General features: G+C 37.2%; 1 protein-coding gene across 8 annotated transcripts in view; it reads right to left on the reverse strand.

Moving 5' to 3' along the window:
- The window catches only part of SUGCT (succinyl-CoA:glutarate-CoA transferase), a 363,338-nt gene that overhangs the window by 51,547 nt on the left and 297,520 nt on the right, over positions 1 to 14,271 (reverse strand). For all 8 annotated transcript variants that reach the window (XR_010470196.1, XR_010470194.1, XR_010470197.1 and 5 more), the window contains one exon: positions 10,767 to 10,830. Coding sequence is in view for 4 of the 8 variants with exons in the window: in XM_065051998.1 (XP_064908070.1) it covers positions 10,767 to 10,830 (64 nt within the window). In the remaining 4 variants the exon portion in view is untranslated. The remainder of the gene's footprint in view (positions 1 to 10,766; positions 10,831 to 14,271) is intronic.

A 14,271-nucleotide genomic window follows, 5' to 3' on the forward strand; every position in this document is an offset into this window, starting at 1 on the left:
CCAGATCCTGCTCTTTGGTCACAACAATCCCAGGCAGTGCTACAGGCTCAGTTCTTCAAGGAGAAAGCAATTCCCAAATGTAACTCAGAAAATTACAGGACAGTTTTCATCATAGATTTAGTCATATAGGAATCTAAATCTCTTAGTCAAAGCAATGCAGCTTAATTTTTTAGCATAATCGTGTAATTTCTTTAGAATACTGTCAAATAGCTACAAGGTTATGCAAGTTTGTATTAGTATGTCTATTCATGGGCTGGGAATAGCAGACGTGTGCATGCAGTTGTGCTTGCAGTATGTGCAAGCTGAACAATGGGAACTGGGTATCTGTGCAGAATCAGCTTTGAAATTTTGTTTGCTCCACACGTTTATTTGTAAATTGTACTGCCTCTCTTCACAAATGTGCCTGATTTTATGTTCCTTCTGATGTTTGTAAAAACAGCTTGCAAAGAATATTAAAAAGCTTGTTCTAATCTGCAAGCCTCTTCCTCATTTCATCTCTGTATCCAGTTCAACACACACGAGGAACACTCTGCTTACACACAAATCAATATAAACTTTTTATTGGTCTGCTACAGGCACAATTTCTAAACAACTTTAAATTAAAGCAATGAACTGACATCAAATTTTAACATTCATTAAGTTATCAATCCTTTTTAATAGAACAATTATCTGCTTTTTATGTGGGTAAACTATTTTTTCATACTGCTATGTTCTGTCTAGTTTCGGACAGCCAAAGAGACAGGGATTCTGTGTCTTCTTAGGGGACTCTGTTCCGTACCTTAACAGACTCTGTGTCAGGAAGATTTTTCTAATCAGTTATTGACCCAATGCTTAATGTTTTCAATAGACCTTGGATTAAGCTAGTTCACAACTCCCCTGTCTTGGTTTAAACCTTTTGCACATGACAAGCTTGTTTTATTTGCAAAAAAAAAAGCCAACAAAACCCAAAACAACAAAAACCCGGAACAAACCAAGCAACCAAACAAAAAATCCACACCAAACTAGTTTTTGTTTAACAGAACAATATTTGCAAGTTTGGATAAAATTTGGTGAATAGTATCAGCTAAAGAAAAATCTGGAAAAAAAAATGCACACAGTCATAAAACATTTTGAAAAACTCTTGAGCATTTCCCACCACCCCAGAACCCCCAAAGTGCTCCAGAATAATTCCCAAAATTGCAGGGGGCAAAAGAGGTGGTAGTAATGCTTTGTTTTTCATAGCCCAAATTATTAAGGCATCATTTGGAATATTCAAGTCTCAGGTCCAAAACACCATGTTTCTTTTGAAGCAGGGCTTCTATGCAAGAAAGGTCTGCTGGTGAATGTATTAACACTAATAGCAGGCACAAGTTTTATAACAGGTAAAGTGGTTGTTGGATTCAAATTTACCCAATCAAATTGTGTCTTGACTATACAAAGGGATGTAGAGAGACAAGAAGCATCAAAAACATTGTTCTCTTTTCTATTCGTATTAGGAAAAAAAAAGGTATCTGAACAAAAATATCCTGAAACACAGGCACTTAAATGGAAGTATATATGGAAATAGTCATGCTGACAGAGTCTTCAGGATTAAATTGGCAAGCAAATTAGACATGAGCTTGAAATGCAGCATGACAGCTAGATAGATCAATGTAATTTTTACTACATGGGCAGAAACCTCATATCTATAAGTTAGGCAATACTAGTTGTTTTAAAAGACATTTTGATGTGACGTGGGATTAATTTCTGGGCAGAACAGTACTAGAAAGAGCTGTGGGAAGTACAAGGAAGAGGAGCAAAAATAACTGCAAGTTTGCTGTGGTCAAGACAACTTCAATGTGCCCTACTTCAGGAGCTACAGATAAAAAAGTTAAATATATGTAAATTTACTAATCAACAACAGGTACATCGTGACTCACCTGAGGGACAGGATGCCATCCAGAGGGACCTTGATGAGCTCGAGAAGTGGGCCCATGTGAATGTCATGAGGTTCAACAAGGCCAAGTACAGGGTCCTGCACCCAGGTCAGGGCAACCCCCAGTATCAATACAGGCTGGGGGATGAAGAGATTGAGAACAGGCCTCTGGAGAAGGACTTGGGGCTACTGGTGGACGAAAATTGGATGTGGGCCGGCAATGTGCAATTGCAGCCAACCATATCCTCGGCTGCATCAAAAGGAGTGTGGCCAGCAGGCGGAGGGAGGTGATTCTGTCCCTCTGCTCTGCTCTGGTGAGACCCCACCTGCAATTCCGCATCCAGCTCTGGGGCCCTCAGTACAGGACATGGACCTGTTGGAGAGGGACTAGAGGAGGCCACAAAATTAGTCAGAGGGCTGGAACAGTTCTGCTGTGAGGACAGGCTGAGACAGCTGAGGTTGTTCAGCCTGGAGAAGGGCCCAGAGAGACCTTATTGCAGCCTTTCCATACTTAAAAGAGGCCTGTAAGAAAGATGGGGACAGGCTTTTTAGCAGAGCCTGTAGTGACAAGACAAGGGGTGGTGGTTTTAAATTAGAAGAGGAGAGATTCAGGCTAGACATAAGGAAGAAACTGTTACAATGATGGTCGTAAAACACTCGAACAGGTTGTCCAGAGAGGTGGTAGATGACCCATCCCTGGAGACATTCAAGGTCAGGCTGGACAGGGCTCTGAGCAACCTGATCTAGTTGAAGATATCCCTGCTCATTGCAGGGGGGTTGGACTAGTGGCCTTGAAAAGTCCCTTCCAACTCAAACTATTCTACAATTCTATGGTTCTGTTATGTACTGGTTGTAGGCTCTTAGTCAACTGAACAGTGAAGTTAACTGTATAAGCATTATTTTGCCCCTCATTGCTACACAATCCCATAGTGCCAAATTTCATGTATTATCATTATTATCATTTGGGAAAAAAATGAACATACTTATGCTCCGTAGTTGTGAGTTCTATTATCTCGATTTTTTAGATGAAGAAGTGAGAAATGTAACTTCATGGGCTAAAGGACTTGCCTAGAGTCAGGCAGGAGGTTTGTGATGCACTCTACACAACCACAAAATTTTCCTGTAAATATGCAGTACACTGACTGCAACGGAAAACAGAGTTTCAAAGCTGCTGCACTTTGCTTATACAAAGGACCTGAGAAGACCCAGGTGGATTACCCAACACAGTTTGTCAAAAAGTCATCTAGATGTAACTTCCGTCATGTAAGTACTTTCACGGGGAGAAAACAAAAGTAGTTAAAGCTCATGAAAGACATGAAAAAAATATTATTGCTCTTTAAAACTAGGTAACATTGAATTATAATAATGGCATGAGTTTTTTAACAATGAACCCAATCAGGCATTTAAAAAGAGGCAGATATTTGATGAATTTTCTGTCTCTTGAGGACTTCTGAATAAGACAAACTGTAGTCAAATACAAGTGAAAGGAGTAAAATGATGAAATTCTATGGCAGATGCCATAAGAAGGCAAACTACATGATCTAATGGCCACTGCTGACCACAAAATTGTTTAGTCCAGGTTCACAGAAAACAGTTTAAGTCCAATCATTCTTTCCATTCACAGAGAGGCAGGGCTTGGGTCAAGATGACATGGCACAAACACAAATAAGGATTAGTATACTCAGTATCCCAGGGATTAAGTAAAATTGTCTAAATGTTTAAAACATATTTTTTCATCTAATGAAACCAAACTTTTTTAGCTGACAGTATATTCCTTTTCTTATCCAGTAATTATTAAAGATCATAAAGATATACTTACAATTTATGGGTGTTGAAGTAATTTGGCCGTTTTACAACGCACCCGAGGCATGCAGATATATCTTTACAGTTACACACCCTGAACTGTACGAGCACCTGGCTGTGCTTGTTGTAGACTGAAGGTTAAGAAAGTACTTTCCAAGTTACTGTAACTTACATAGAAAGAAGTAGAAAATATGTTTTAAAAGGTTTTAAACTGTTTAAAAAATAGATGTAAACAAAGCTGAATTCTAGGATTGACACAATTGTTGAGAAATTAATAAGTTTATTTGGCTATTTGATTAATATTTCCAGGGTTTTTTTTTCTCCCCCAATTAAACAGAAAGGTGATACTATTTCATTCAGTCTCCATAAGAAAGTATTACATCCAGTTTAAAGGAAATCCTAGTATATCTTAGGACACATGAAGGAAAATATAAATAAAATACTCTCCAGTGAGTGAAAGTATAATTACCCATCAACATTCCACAAAACTTCCACCACCTTTTTACTTGACTTATTATACACAGAGTAGGAAAATATGCCCACTTGTCTAACGAAATATTTCTATTTCCCCTCCCAATATGGCCATGTCAGGTCCTGGCAAGAAAACACGTGAGGCAAGACAATGAATTTTGATTGCCACAACTTAAAGAAAGACAGAAAAATATGGGGTCTGCTGAGAGGAGAGTCCGGCTCAGACACCCTGAACAGCAGTGCCGGAGAGTCGCTGCCTGAGTCACACACAGCACTGCCGAGCCTGACAGAAAATACTTCCACCATTTCTTAATTTCCTCCAATAAGTGAAGTCTCAGAATCAGGTAAGAGACAGCTGGTTTTTCTTCCTTAAAACATTAACTTTAAAAGTGTCAACTGTGACCATTCCAGGAGATACAGCAAATTTTAAAATATACAGTAGAGAAATACTCTGGAAACACACAACAGAGGAGCAAAAATATGAAAAGGTTTGTTGTTTATGTTTTACTTTAAAAAGGATCTTAAAAGATTCCACGTGTCATTCTTTAAAAACATAGACTAGACTTTTCTACATAATCCTGAAGCTTATAACATATTCCTTGCCGTTCCCACCATCTCTTTTCTGCTTTTGCAATCAGTATAAATATATTGTTTATATATTTATTAAGATATTTTTTTTTTTAAGTATTTTGAGGATAGCAAAGTGAGCTGTCATACATCATTTCTGCTGGGTTCCTGTAATGGTCCTGAATTCCTCAAAATTGAAATCAGCTCTGTGAATGTAAAAGACATAAACAGTCGGCCCTGATGACTAAAAAAGGCGAATGAGGTAACAGTAATGCCGGTGAAGCTGTTTGTCTCCAATGTACCATAAATAGTGAAGTGAAATTAAAATTTTTCAATCAACATCAGTTATGCACATGCATGCATGCACACACGCGCATATGAAAAAAACTGCCTGATGAGAAGCAGACAGGATCAGAAGTTCAAGCAGAGGTTTTTCCAAAAAGAAAAAATTGTTGGGATTTTTAATGTTTTTGTTGTTGTTCCTATATTGTGGGATATCCTAGCTGCAGGAAACAATGGATTGGAGTACCGACTTCCTTAATTTCCTGCAAACTTCACCCATGTAGAAGTCACTTTTCTCTGTAATATATCTAGTCCTACTGAAGCTTCTTCCACTACACTTATATTAAATGATCAAAAAGAGATGATAGCATGTATCACTAACAGCTATAGCTGCACCCTGTATTGAAACGTACTGATCAAACACATAGATACTTCACTGTTATTTCCACAACTATAACTGCTCTTCCCCATACATGGAGAAAATAGGTATAGATACATATAAACATACATAATAAATAGGAATACACATTTAAAATAGTAAACAGAGTTTTTCCAAGAACATCCTTCCCTTAGAAATCAGATTTCTTTTCCACTATTAATTAAGATCTGAAAAACTGCAAACAATGAGTAAGATGAGACACAGAGAGTGATTTGTCCAAGACAAGGAAGAAATCTATGGCACAGCAAGAAGTCCTATTAGATTTCTTGCCTCTTAGTCTTGTTCCTCAAAACCATTCCTCTAAGAGATTGATCACAATTAGTCTCCATGGAACCACAACGCCATTTAATGAATCATACAACAGGAAAAGCCTATCTCCGAAAAAAAAAAATTCTTTCCTGTTTCAGTAGTATATTTGTAATGCACAGTGACAGGAGAAGACCGGAAAAAGGGACATTTCTCCTGAGTCAGTTGATTAATTAACATAGATTGCCTGAATTCAGTCCAAGAAATCTATGCCAAGGAGGAATCCTGTACTGACTTTCCTAACTGAGCTTGGAGCAGTCCCCCAAACACATTCTCTCAAGACCACAGAAGGAAATAATGAACCAGGTATGAAAATGGCCTTTCTGAGCAATACCAACATCCTTGATGCAGATCGTGGGCCAAAGGACAGAAATAGTGTTTATCAGCTCAGGAAATGGGGATGAGGAGAATGCACGATATAAACATCATCAATACTAGGAATAGTTGTTTTGTCTGGAAAAGGTGTTTTACACAATTTTTGCAGTTACATTGTTTCCTGTTTGATGAGAGATGATTCTGAAGTGTCGGCTTATATCCAAATCCTCAATTCACTAAGGTTTAGATGGGGTCAGAAATGAGGTTTATTTCACAGGGGTTCCTGCTAGTTAATAAATTCTACAAAGTTTGGTTTGTTAGGGGTCGCTGAATGCATTGCGTTTTTTTCAAAATAAAAACCAAACAAACAAACAACAAGAAAACAACCAACCAACCAAAAATAATAATTAAAAAACCCAAACAGAACACCACACCAAACCCAACCAAATAAAAACCCACAAACAAGCACACAAACTAAACATATTACAAACACTTTTTTGACTAAAAAAAAAAAAAAATCTACTGGCAACTTTTAAAAGTCAACATTAGACAATAGATAACACAGAAGCTGAAAGTATTATTATTCCAGTTTCTTAAACCATATAAAATAGATGAGAATGGAAAAGGTTTGGGCAAGACTGCATTGCATCCAAAAGCTTTGTCTACATAACCAGTGTGGGTTTGTATCCACCATGCTCCAGATTGAAACAGAATAAATTACCCAGTGGCTCCCAGAAACCTACATGCTACCGCTCTTCAGAAAAGTCCATTACTCTCTCACAAAGTAGTTCAAGACTAACCCAGGTGCTAAAGCTTCTTGAAATTTCATCCCTTCACTTAACTGTATTGTCTCTGTGCCATCCAGCATCACCCACAATCTGCTACTCTATAAAACATCTCTCCCCTGTCACTTTTTGCCCTCAGAAGTACTTTCTGTGCTCTACATTTCCAGTTTTCTTAAAACTCTGTCATTTCTCCTCCAGATCTCTATGGGAAGGGCTAAGTGCAACAGAGCTGAGTGAGAAGATACTGAGATTAATCACAGAATAAGAACATAAACTAAACTGCTAAGGACCTCAGGAAGTCTCAAGTCCAAGCTCCTGCTCAAATCAGGGTCAGGTCTGAGGTCACATCACGTTGCTCATGGCTTTGTCTAGTTGGACAGGTCTTGAAAACCTGCAAGAACAGAGCCTGCACAACCTCTCTGGGCAAGCTGTTCCACTGCCTGGCTTTTGTCACGATGAAAATGTCTTTCCCAATATCTAGTCTGAATCTTTCTTGTCTCTCATCCTCCCACCATGCAGTGCTGTGAAGAGTATGGTTCTTCCCATTGATAACCTCCCTGTAGGTGCTGGGGGGCTGCTGCCAGCCCCCCCAAAGCTTCCTTTTCCCCAGGATGAACCAGCCCCTGTTTCTTAGCCTCTCCAGCTGAGGTTCTGCAGCTCCTGATTATCTTTGGAGCCTGCCGCGAACTGAAGATGATTAAGCTGACTTCAGATATGAAGCCAGAAGATATTAATCAGTATAGTCCTGTAACCAGAGGGACCAGTCCTGTGAAGAATGAGTGCAGTGCAGTGCCAGGCCTTTGGGACTCAAGCAAGGATCTCTCACAGTATTGCACCTTCTACATACATGGTATGTCAAGTGTATCTATATGTATAAGAAAAATCAGCTCTAGAATAACTTCATGACATGAATATGCTGAATGGTATATGTGAAACATTATCCTAATTAAGTCACTCAAATACCATAGAACCCCATTTTTCTTTAAAATGGTCTTACAATCTTTTATACAGTCACTCTTAGTCAGACGTGATGAACTCCCTTTTTCACATCGATTCATGAATCTAAGATATCTTTGCACAGTATATGTGAAAAGACATTTTTCAATGAATACTTAAAGCAAGAGACATAAAAATACAGGGTCTGCATCACATCTCTCCTACTATCAATATGCTTTTTGAAATGGAGAAAAAATTGAAATATGTTTTTTATAATGCAACTGCTCTCACTCCAGTTTTACCAGTACCTTACAATGTGCTTATAAGAACACATTATATCTCAGGCTGGGAATTATTAAAAAAGGCAAGGAGAAAACCATTGACTAGGTGTGGAAAGAACCAAATTCAATAACCATATCGAAAGATACTTAAGCAAAGGAGGGGCATGCATCACCAAGTCCAATGTTTAAAATGTAGCCTACATTAAAATCAGTGGCAAAATCCCTCAGAATTTCAAGATGCAATATCTATCAATATCTACAAAGCGAGGATTCATATACAGATTTGAACCCACTCTCAAATTGGGGACATGCCTGGAACACGACTACTCCAAACCAATGTATTAGACACAGAGGCCAACCGTGATACTTGGAGCTGAAATCTGCCAGCACACTCTCGCTCAGGAAATGCATGTCACTGCACTCACAACTTTACTTGGCAGCACAAGTCCGACCTCTGTCAAGAGCCTCAAGTGTGATGTCCAACTCAATTACTAAAAGGCACATTAAAATCTGGCTTATATGGTTAAGAAGTAACAGTCACCCATTTTTATTCTGGGATCAGAGTATCCCCAGTCTCTTTAAGGAGAGGCATTTTTAGTCTATTCCGTTTCAACACTCACATTAATATCTTAATTAAGCAATCTTGAGCCAGAAACTGAGAGCTTAGTAAGGTTGTTCTTTACCAAGTATAATATATTCAAACATAATCACATTGAAAAAAAAAAAATTGCTGCTGTTTTAGATAGTCATTGGGAAACAGTTTTGTTACTGGACATCTTCTCTGCACACTATTCCATGTACTCTTCAGATATATGCCTGACTGGGACAATTGCAGGGTACTTCCACTACCTACCATCAACAGTGTCCAAACTCACTTTTGTCCTTGCATTCTGGGATAGAGTATCGCACTGTCTTTCCAGTGATATCAATAGGTCCATTCTACTCATACTGAATGACTATCCTTCACCCCTTCCTCCCCCGTCTCTCCCCTCCTTATCCTCCCATGCCAGAAAAGGAAGGAATTCTCCTTTTCCTGCTCAAATATCCAATAATCATTTCAGCCATCTGCTTCAATACAAGAAACTCTTCATAGAAGCCCATCTAAATGGCAATCCATTAGAGATTAAGATGATTTATTTTGGTTTAGTGCAGTGTCACTGTTTTAATAAAATAAAAAATAACTATGGATTTGGGAAGTACTATGGCTTACCTATGTAAAAACTCACTCTCTTGCCAATACATTCTATCGCTGCTGACAGACATTAGAACATTCCTTTCATCTCCTTCCTCTTCTTGCAGTTTAACTTATCCCCTTAAGGAGTATTTGCTTTCTCTAAGATAGATTATACATTGTATGCAACGTGAAAACCTTACACACTTTCTCTACCATCTGCAAGGCTTTTCTGCCCACTTCTTTAAAAATAATTAAATCAAAACCCTTATTAGACTTTTCATTTTGGGTAAATAAACCAGGATTACTCTTCTGTTAGAAACTAGAACAAAAGGATCACTATTTCCAGATATGTAGATATGTACATCTAAATTAAAGAAGCATTTTTGAATACAATCAACCAAGCATCCAAGCAGAGGGACCAAATGTAGAATGCAAACTGAGATAAAGAACAAATATGAAACATACACATACACACACACAACACCCCCTCTATTCATGCGGAAAACATGATCTAATATGGGATTGATTTCTTTCAAATAACTCTTTCTGCATCCCAGTGTGATTCCAGGATGTGCAAATTAAGATAAATTTTATGGGTCAAATTCTCCTTACCACTACATGTGCTCAAGTCAACCGAAATTGATGACAACTGGATGCTGTGTCAGAGGATGGAATTTGGCACAGAAAATCACAACGTAAGGAGAAGACGTTATAAAAATAAAAATGACATGGTGCTTTGAATGAAGGAGGAAACAATTCTTAATGTGGCCTGGGAGAGAGAAAAGCATAGAGAAGCAGAAAAAGTTGACCCAATAGCTAGCAGATTTTTAGATAAGGCTCAGTTGTCAAAACAGAGCCAACTGCAAGGATCTGAATGAGAATTTTCATAATGGCTCTGGCTCTAGATGAACCTAACCCCATTCCCTAACTAACTCTAATGGAAACAAAGCTACATCAGCTCCAAGTCCTGATCCACTTAGAGCTTAAAAGAGGAGAGATTAGTTTATTACTTTTGTATTCTTTGGAAATCCAAAATAGTTATTTAAGACTTCATCATTTCAGAGCTTCATGTCTAATCTCATTAAACAAAATAGTGTGATGAAACCTTCAGTATGAACTACTCTTTTTTTTTTTTTTTTCCCAACAGAAATGTCCCTAAAAGAAGCCTGTGCAACTTAAAAAATAGACCTAAATCAAAAACAGATTCACATATTCATGCATATGATTTAGCAGTAATATTTCTAGCAGTGGGAGTTTGCAAATATTATCAAATCCATGTTCATGTTTTATGACAACTGACCGATGAAAACCAGAAGCTATTCTGACACACATTTTAACCCATTTTTCTGCTACTGGAATGGATATGAGCACAATGTCTTCCTGGTTAAACTTTTGTTCATTTGAGTGAAATGTGAAGATGTGTCATGTCCTCAGCTGAGTTTAAGAACTACTCAGGACACCACGCAGCATTTAATTTCAAGCTTCATTTAGAAAAAAGAATTAAATGTCTAACCTGGAACAGCTATCCTCCCAGCTGTTGGGTGATTCATTTCCATCACAAGGCCATTGTGCAGCACCTAGGAAAAAAAAAAATGTATATAATAAAAAAAATACATATAATCAGTTCCCAAACTCAAGAGGAAAAGAGAAATATATATTACCATGTTCTTTTGCAGAAAAACTGAAAATACAGGGAGCTACAATTAAAGTATTTTGTTAGACATGTAAAATTAAAGCCCTGATATTTGACAAGACTCTATTTTATGCATCTAAATAAATGCTGCAGTAAGACTTCACAAGTCTAATATATCTTTAAGCTCTTATATCCAACATCAGACATAAGAAACAGAGCTACAAGCATGTCAGGCTTTCAACCACCACCAACTAGTACCGACATGGTATGAGAATTAAAACCTTCGCCCACTTTCACTTTTAAACTGCTATATGTATTGAAAGCCTGCACAAAATTCATGCTGTAGTGCTTTTTTTTTTTTTCACTGTTACTCAGTTGCTTTTGAGCTTGTGATGGTTCACACTACGAAATACTGTCTTAGCAGTTCTTGCAAACATTCAGGAAAGATGCCATAATTTTGACAATATTTCTCTTCTTTCAAGTGTGTATGCCATGCTTCAGCTCCATGTATATATGTATGGGATAACAGACACCACAATTTCCAGTTCCTTGTTACTAACCTCAACCAGAAAACAACATATGATATCAAAACTCTCAAGTAACAGAGAAAAATAAATTTATAATAGCAAACTCACCGTATTGTTAATGGAACTCTGCATCCAAAGCCAATAAGCAAGCTTTGTAATTCCCATACCTATTATTCTGCCAATGTTCTAACACTGTTATCTTAACCACATAATCAGAATTCTTAAAAATTATTTGTTATTGAAGCATCCTCTACAAAGAAAAGCCCTCACGTTAACCAACTATTTTCATATTTTCATGTTTGTAACAACAAATCTGAAATAAAATTGAGTGCCTTGCCAAATTCAGCAGCTATAAAAATGAAAAATGGCTAAAGACTGTTAAGTGATCATGTAATACATCTACCTGTTCACCTTGCACCATGAACAACACTAGCAATCTTGACTATTAATGACAGGTGTTGGTTTAATTATTCTTGAAAATTTCCAGTTAACAAGGTGACAATTTTCTTATGTAGTCTGCACCATACTCACTGTTTTTAATTATTAGAAATTTTTCTCCTAATACATAATCTAAATATCTTTGTTTTGTGATAGACATCTTTATTCTTGTCTTTTCCCCAACTGGACATGAAATACCAATCACTAGCATCTTTATAACATTCTTTTAAGTACTGGAAGATTGTAATCACATCCTCCCTCAGTCTGCTCTTTTCTAGACTAAACAAAAGTAATTCCTTTAGCCATTCTTTCCAGGTCAAATTTTGTGAACCTTTTATCTGTGTAGAATAGCACACTTGAGAAATTCCCATTCCTGAACAGGTGGTGTCAAAAGGTCAGGTCAGCTTTCTCTTAGCTCGTGGGGTAGGCCTATTTAGCTGACATTTAGAAATCCAGATATTTCCGATAATAGAAGCTGGTGGAAGAATGTCTGTTCGCTGGTCTAATTGTTTGGCGCTGTACCAAATCATTAGTTCTATTTCTCTTTTGGAAGGTTAACGCCAGTTTTGGTAGACGTTCAAGTGAGACATTCAGAATTATTTTCCAAATGACGGAATTGGAAAATATAACTGCTTGTTTTAACTCATATTTAGAATCTTTCCAGTTATGCCCTTAATCAAACAGTATTGAAAGTTTGGCCTCCTTTCTCTGTAACTTACTTCCAGAGGCTTTCTTTATGCATTTAACTGATTGTGACCTAAATGCAAGAAAATATGCTTATTCGAACTTGAAGTCAACATCACACTCAGGTGCATAAGCACTTCTTTAGACAGCAAGTTAAAGGCTGTACCTAAAAGTGGCACCATTTGGTTACAGAAAAGCATACAGATTCTCCAGCAGCTACTCGAGATTCCACAGAATTCATGCCTTCCTGATTCATGGTTCTTATTCTGATATGGCACGCTTTTATTACTTTAGAAAAATTCATTTTTTTTAATCTGTTGAAGAAAATCACATCCAAGCAATGAATCTGACCTAAGACTGAGCTTTCTTCCCATATCTGCAACACTGTTGAAAAGAACTATGTAACTTCCTGTTTTGTGTGTTCCACCATTAGGATCCTGAATATAAATTGAAAAAAATCCCCAAACTTCACTGACTCCTTCTCATGGTTATTCTAAAAACTTGGAAGGGAACACATAAGATTACTGCATCCTAGCCTTTGGGAGAATGCAATGTTCATGTACATTATTATAAAACACAAGGAAAGTCTGAGGACAAAGAGACAACTTGAAGGCCTTCTCCTCCATTGTCTTGTACTACTCAAGGAGTCATGATCCCTCAAATGTGGTAGAATCCTCTTATGCCCTGTGTATTCACCTTAGCTCAACAAAGAGAACTGATTAATCACGAGGATCATGTAAAAGATTATGTCCATCAGTAGAACCATATTTTTTTTTTTTTTTTTTCCATATGTCTTAGTTTCCATGCTATAAATACTCTATTACTATATTATCTGTTGCCATTTGAGATTTGGGGAATCAAATTAATGTTTGGGTGGCATTTACAGTGATTATAATGAAAGCATTGTAAAGGAATCAGAGGAACCGTCTCCTGTGTTTCAGTAATAACCTTTTCATGTCATTACATTTTATTCAAAATATAGTCATCTCATAGATTAAAGAAGAAACCTCTCTTGTCTGTCTACTGGTTAATGAAAAGAAAGCCTGATGTCATAATTTTGTAATCCTGTCTCAACAATAGTATTCGCAGTGCCCTGCTGTTATTTGTGACATGTTCATGTAGAATTTTTTTTTCTGTTCATATGTGTTCGTGTTTCTTCCTGACACTTAGAACTATAAAGGAAAACTCTCTCCTATTTGAAAGAAAAAAATAACACAACATGAAATAGTAAAAAAATCTCTGCCTTCTACTGAAGTCAACAAAAGATAGGGTTGCTTTGATTTGTGCCATCTACTATAAGGATTCCTGCATCAACTTCCGCTACGTAATTTCTTTCCTTCTTTCTTGCTTGCTTTCTCTCACTCAATTTCTTTCTCTCTCTCTGGCTTGCTTTCTCTCTCTCTTTTTCCCTTTCTCTCTTTCTTATAAATTGTGTTTTCTTGCAGACTGGACTTGAAAAACTATATAGCTATTATACATACATAGCAGAATGTATATAATTCTCTATCATTAGTTGCCACAATTCTACTTTGGGATTTTTTTTTTTTGCATGCATAGACAGTATCAGATTTGCCCATGTTACAAAATGGATACATTGTTTGGCGATGGATAAAACCAACAGAAGTCACTATATTTGAAATTCATCTAGCCAGTACAGGTTATCATGTCTTTATTCAAACTACACCAAACAGAACAAGTCATACAATTTTCTTCTAACCTCAGAGAATAAAATAATT

Source organism: Columba livia, chromosome 2, assembly GCF_036013475.1.
Source record: "Columba livia isolate bColLiv1 breed racing homer chromosome 2, bColLiv1.pat.W.v2, whole genome shotgun sequence".
Classification (NCBI taxonomy): Eukaryota; Metazoa; Chordata; class Aves; order Columbiformes; family Columbidae; genus Columba; species Columba livia.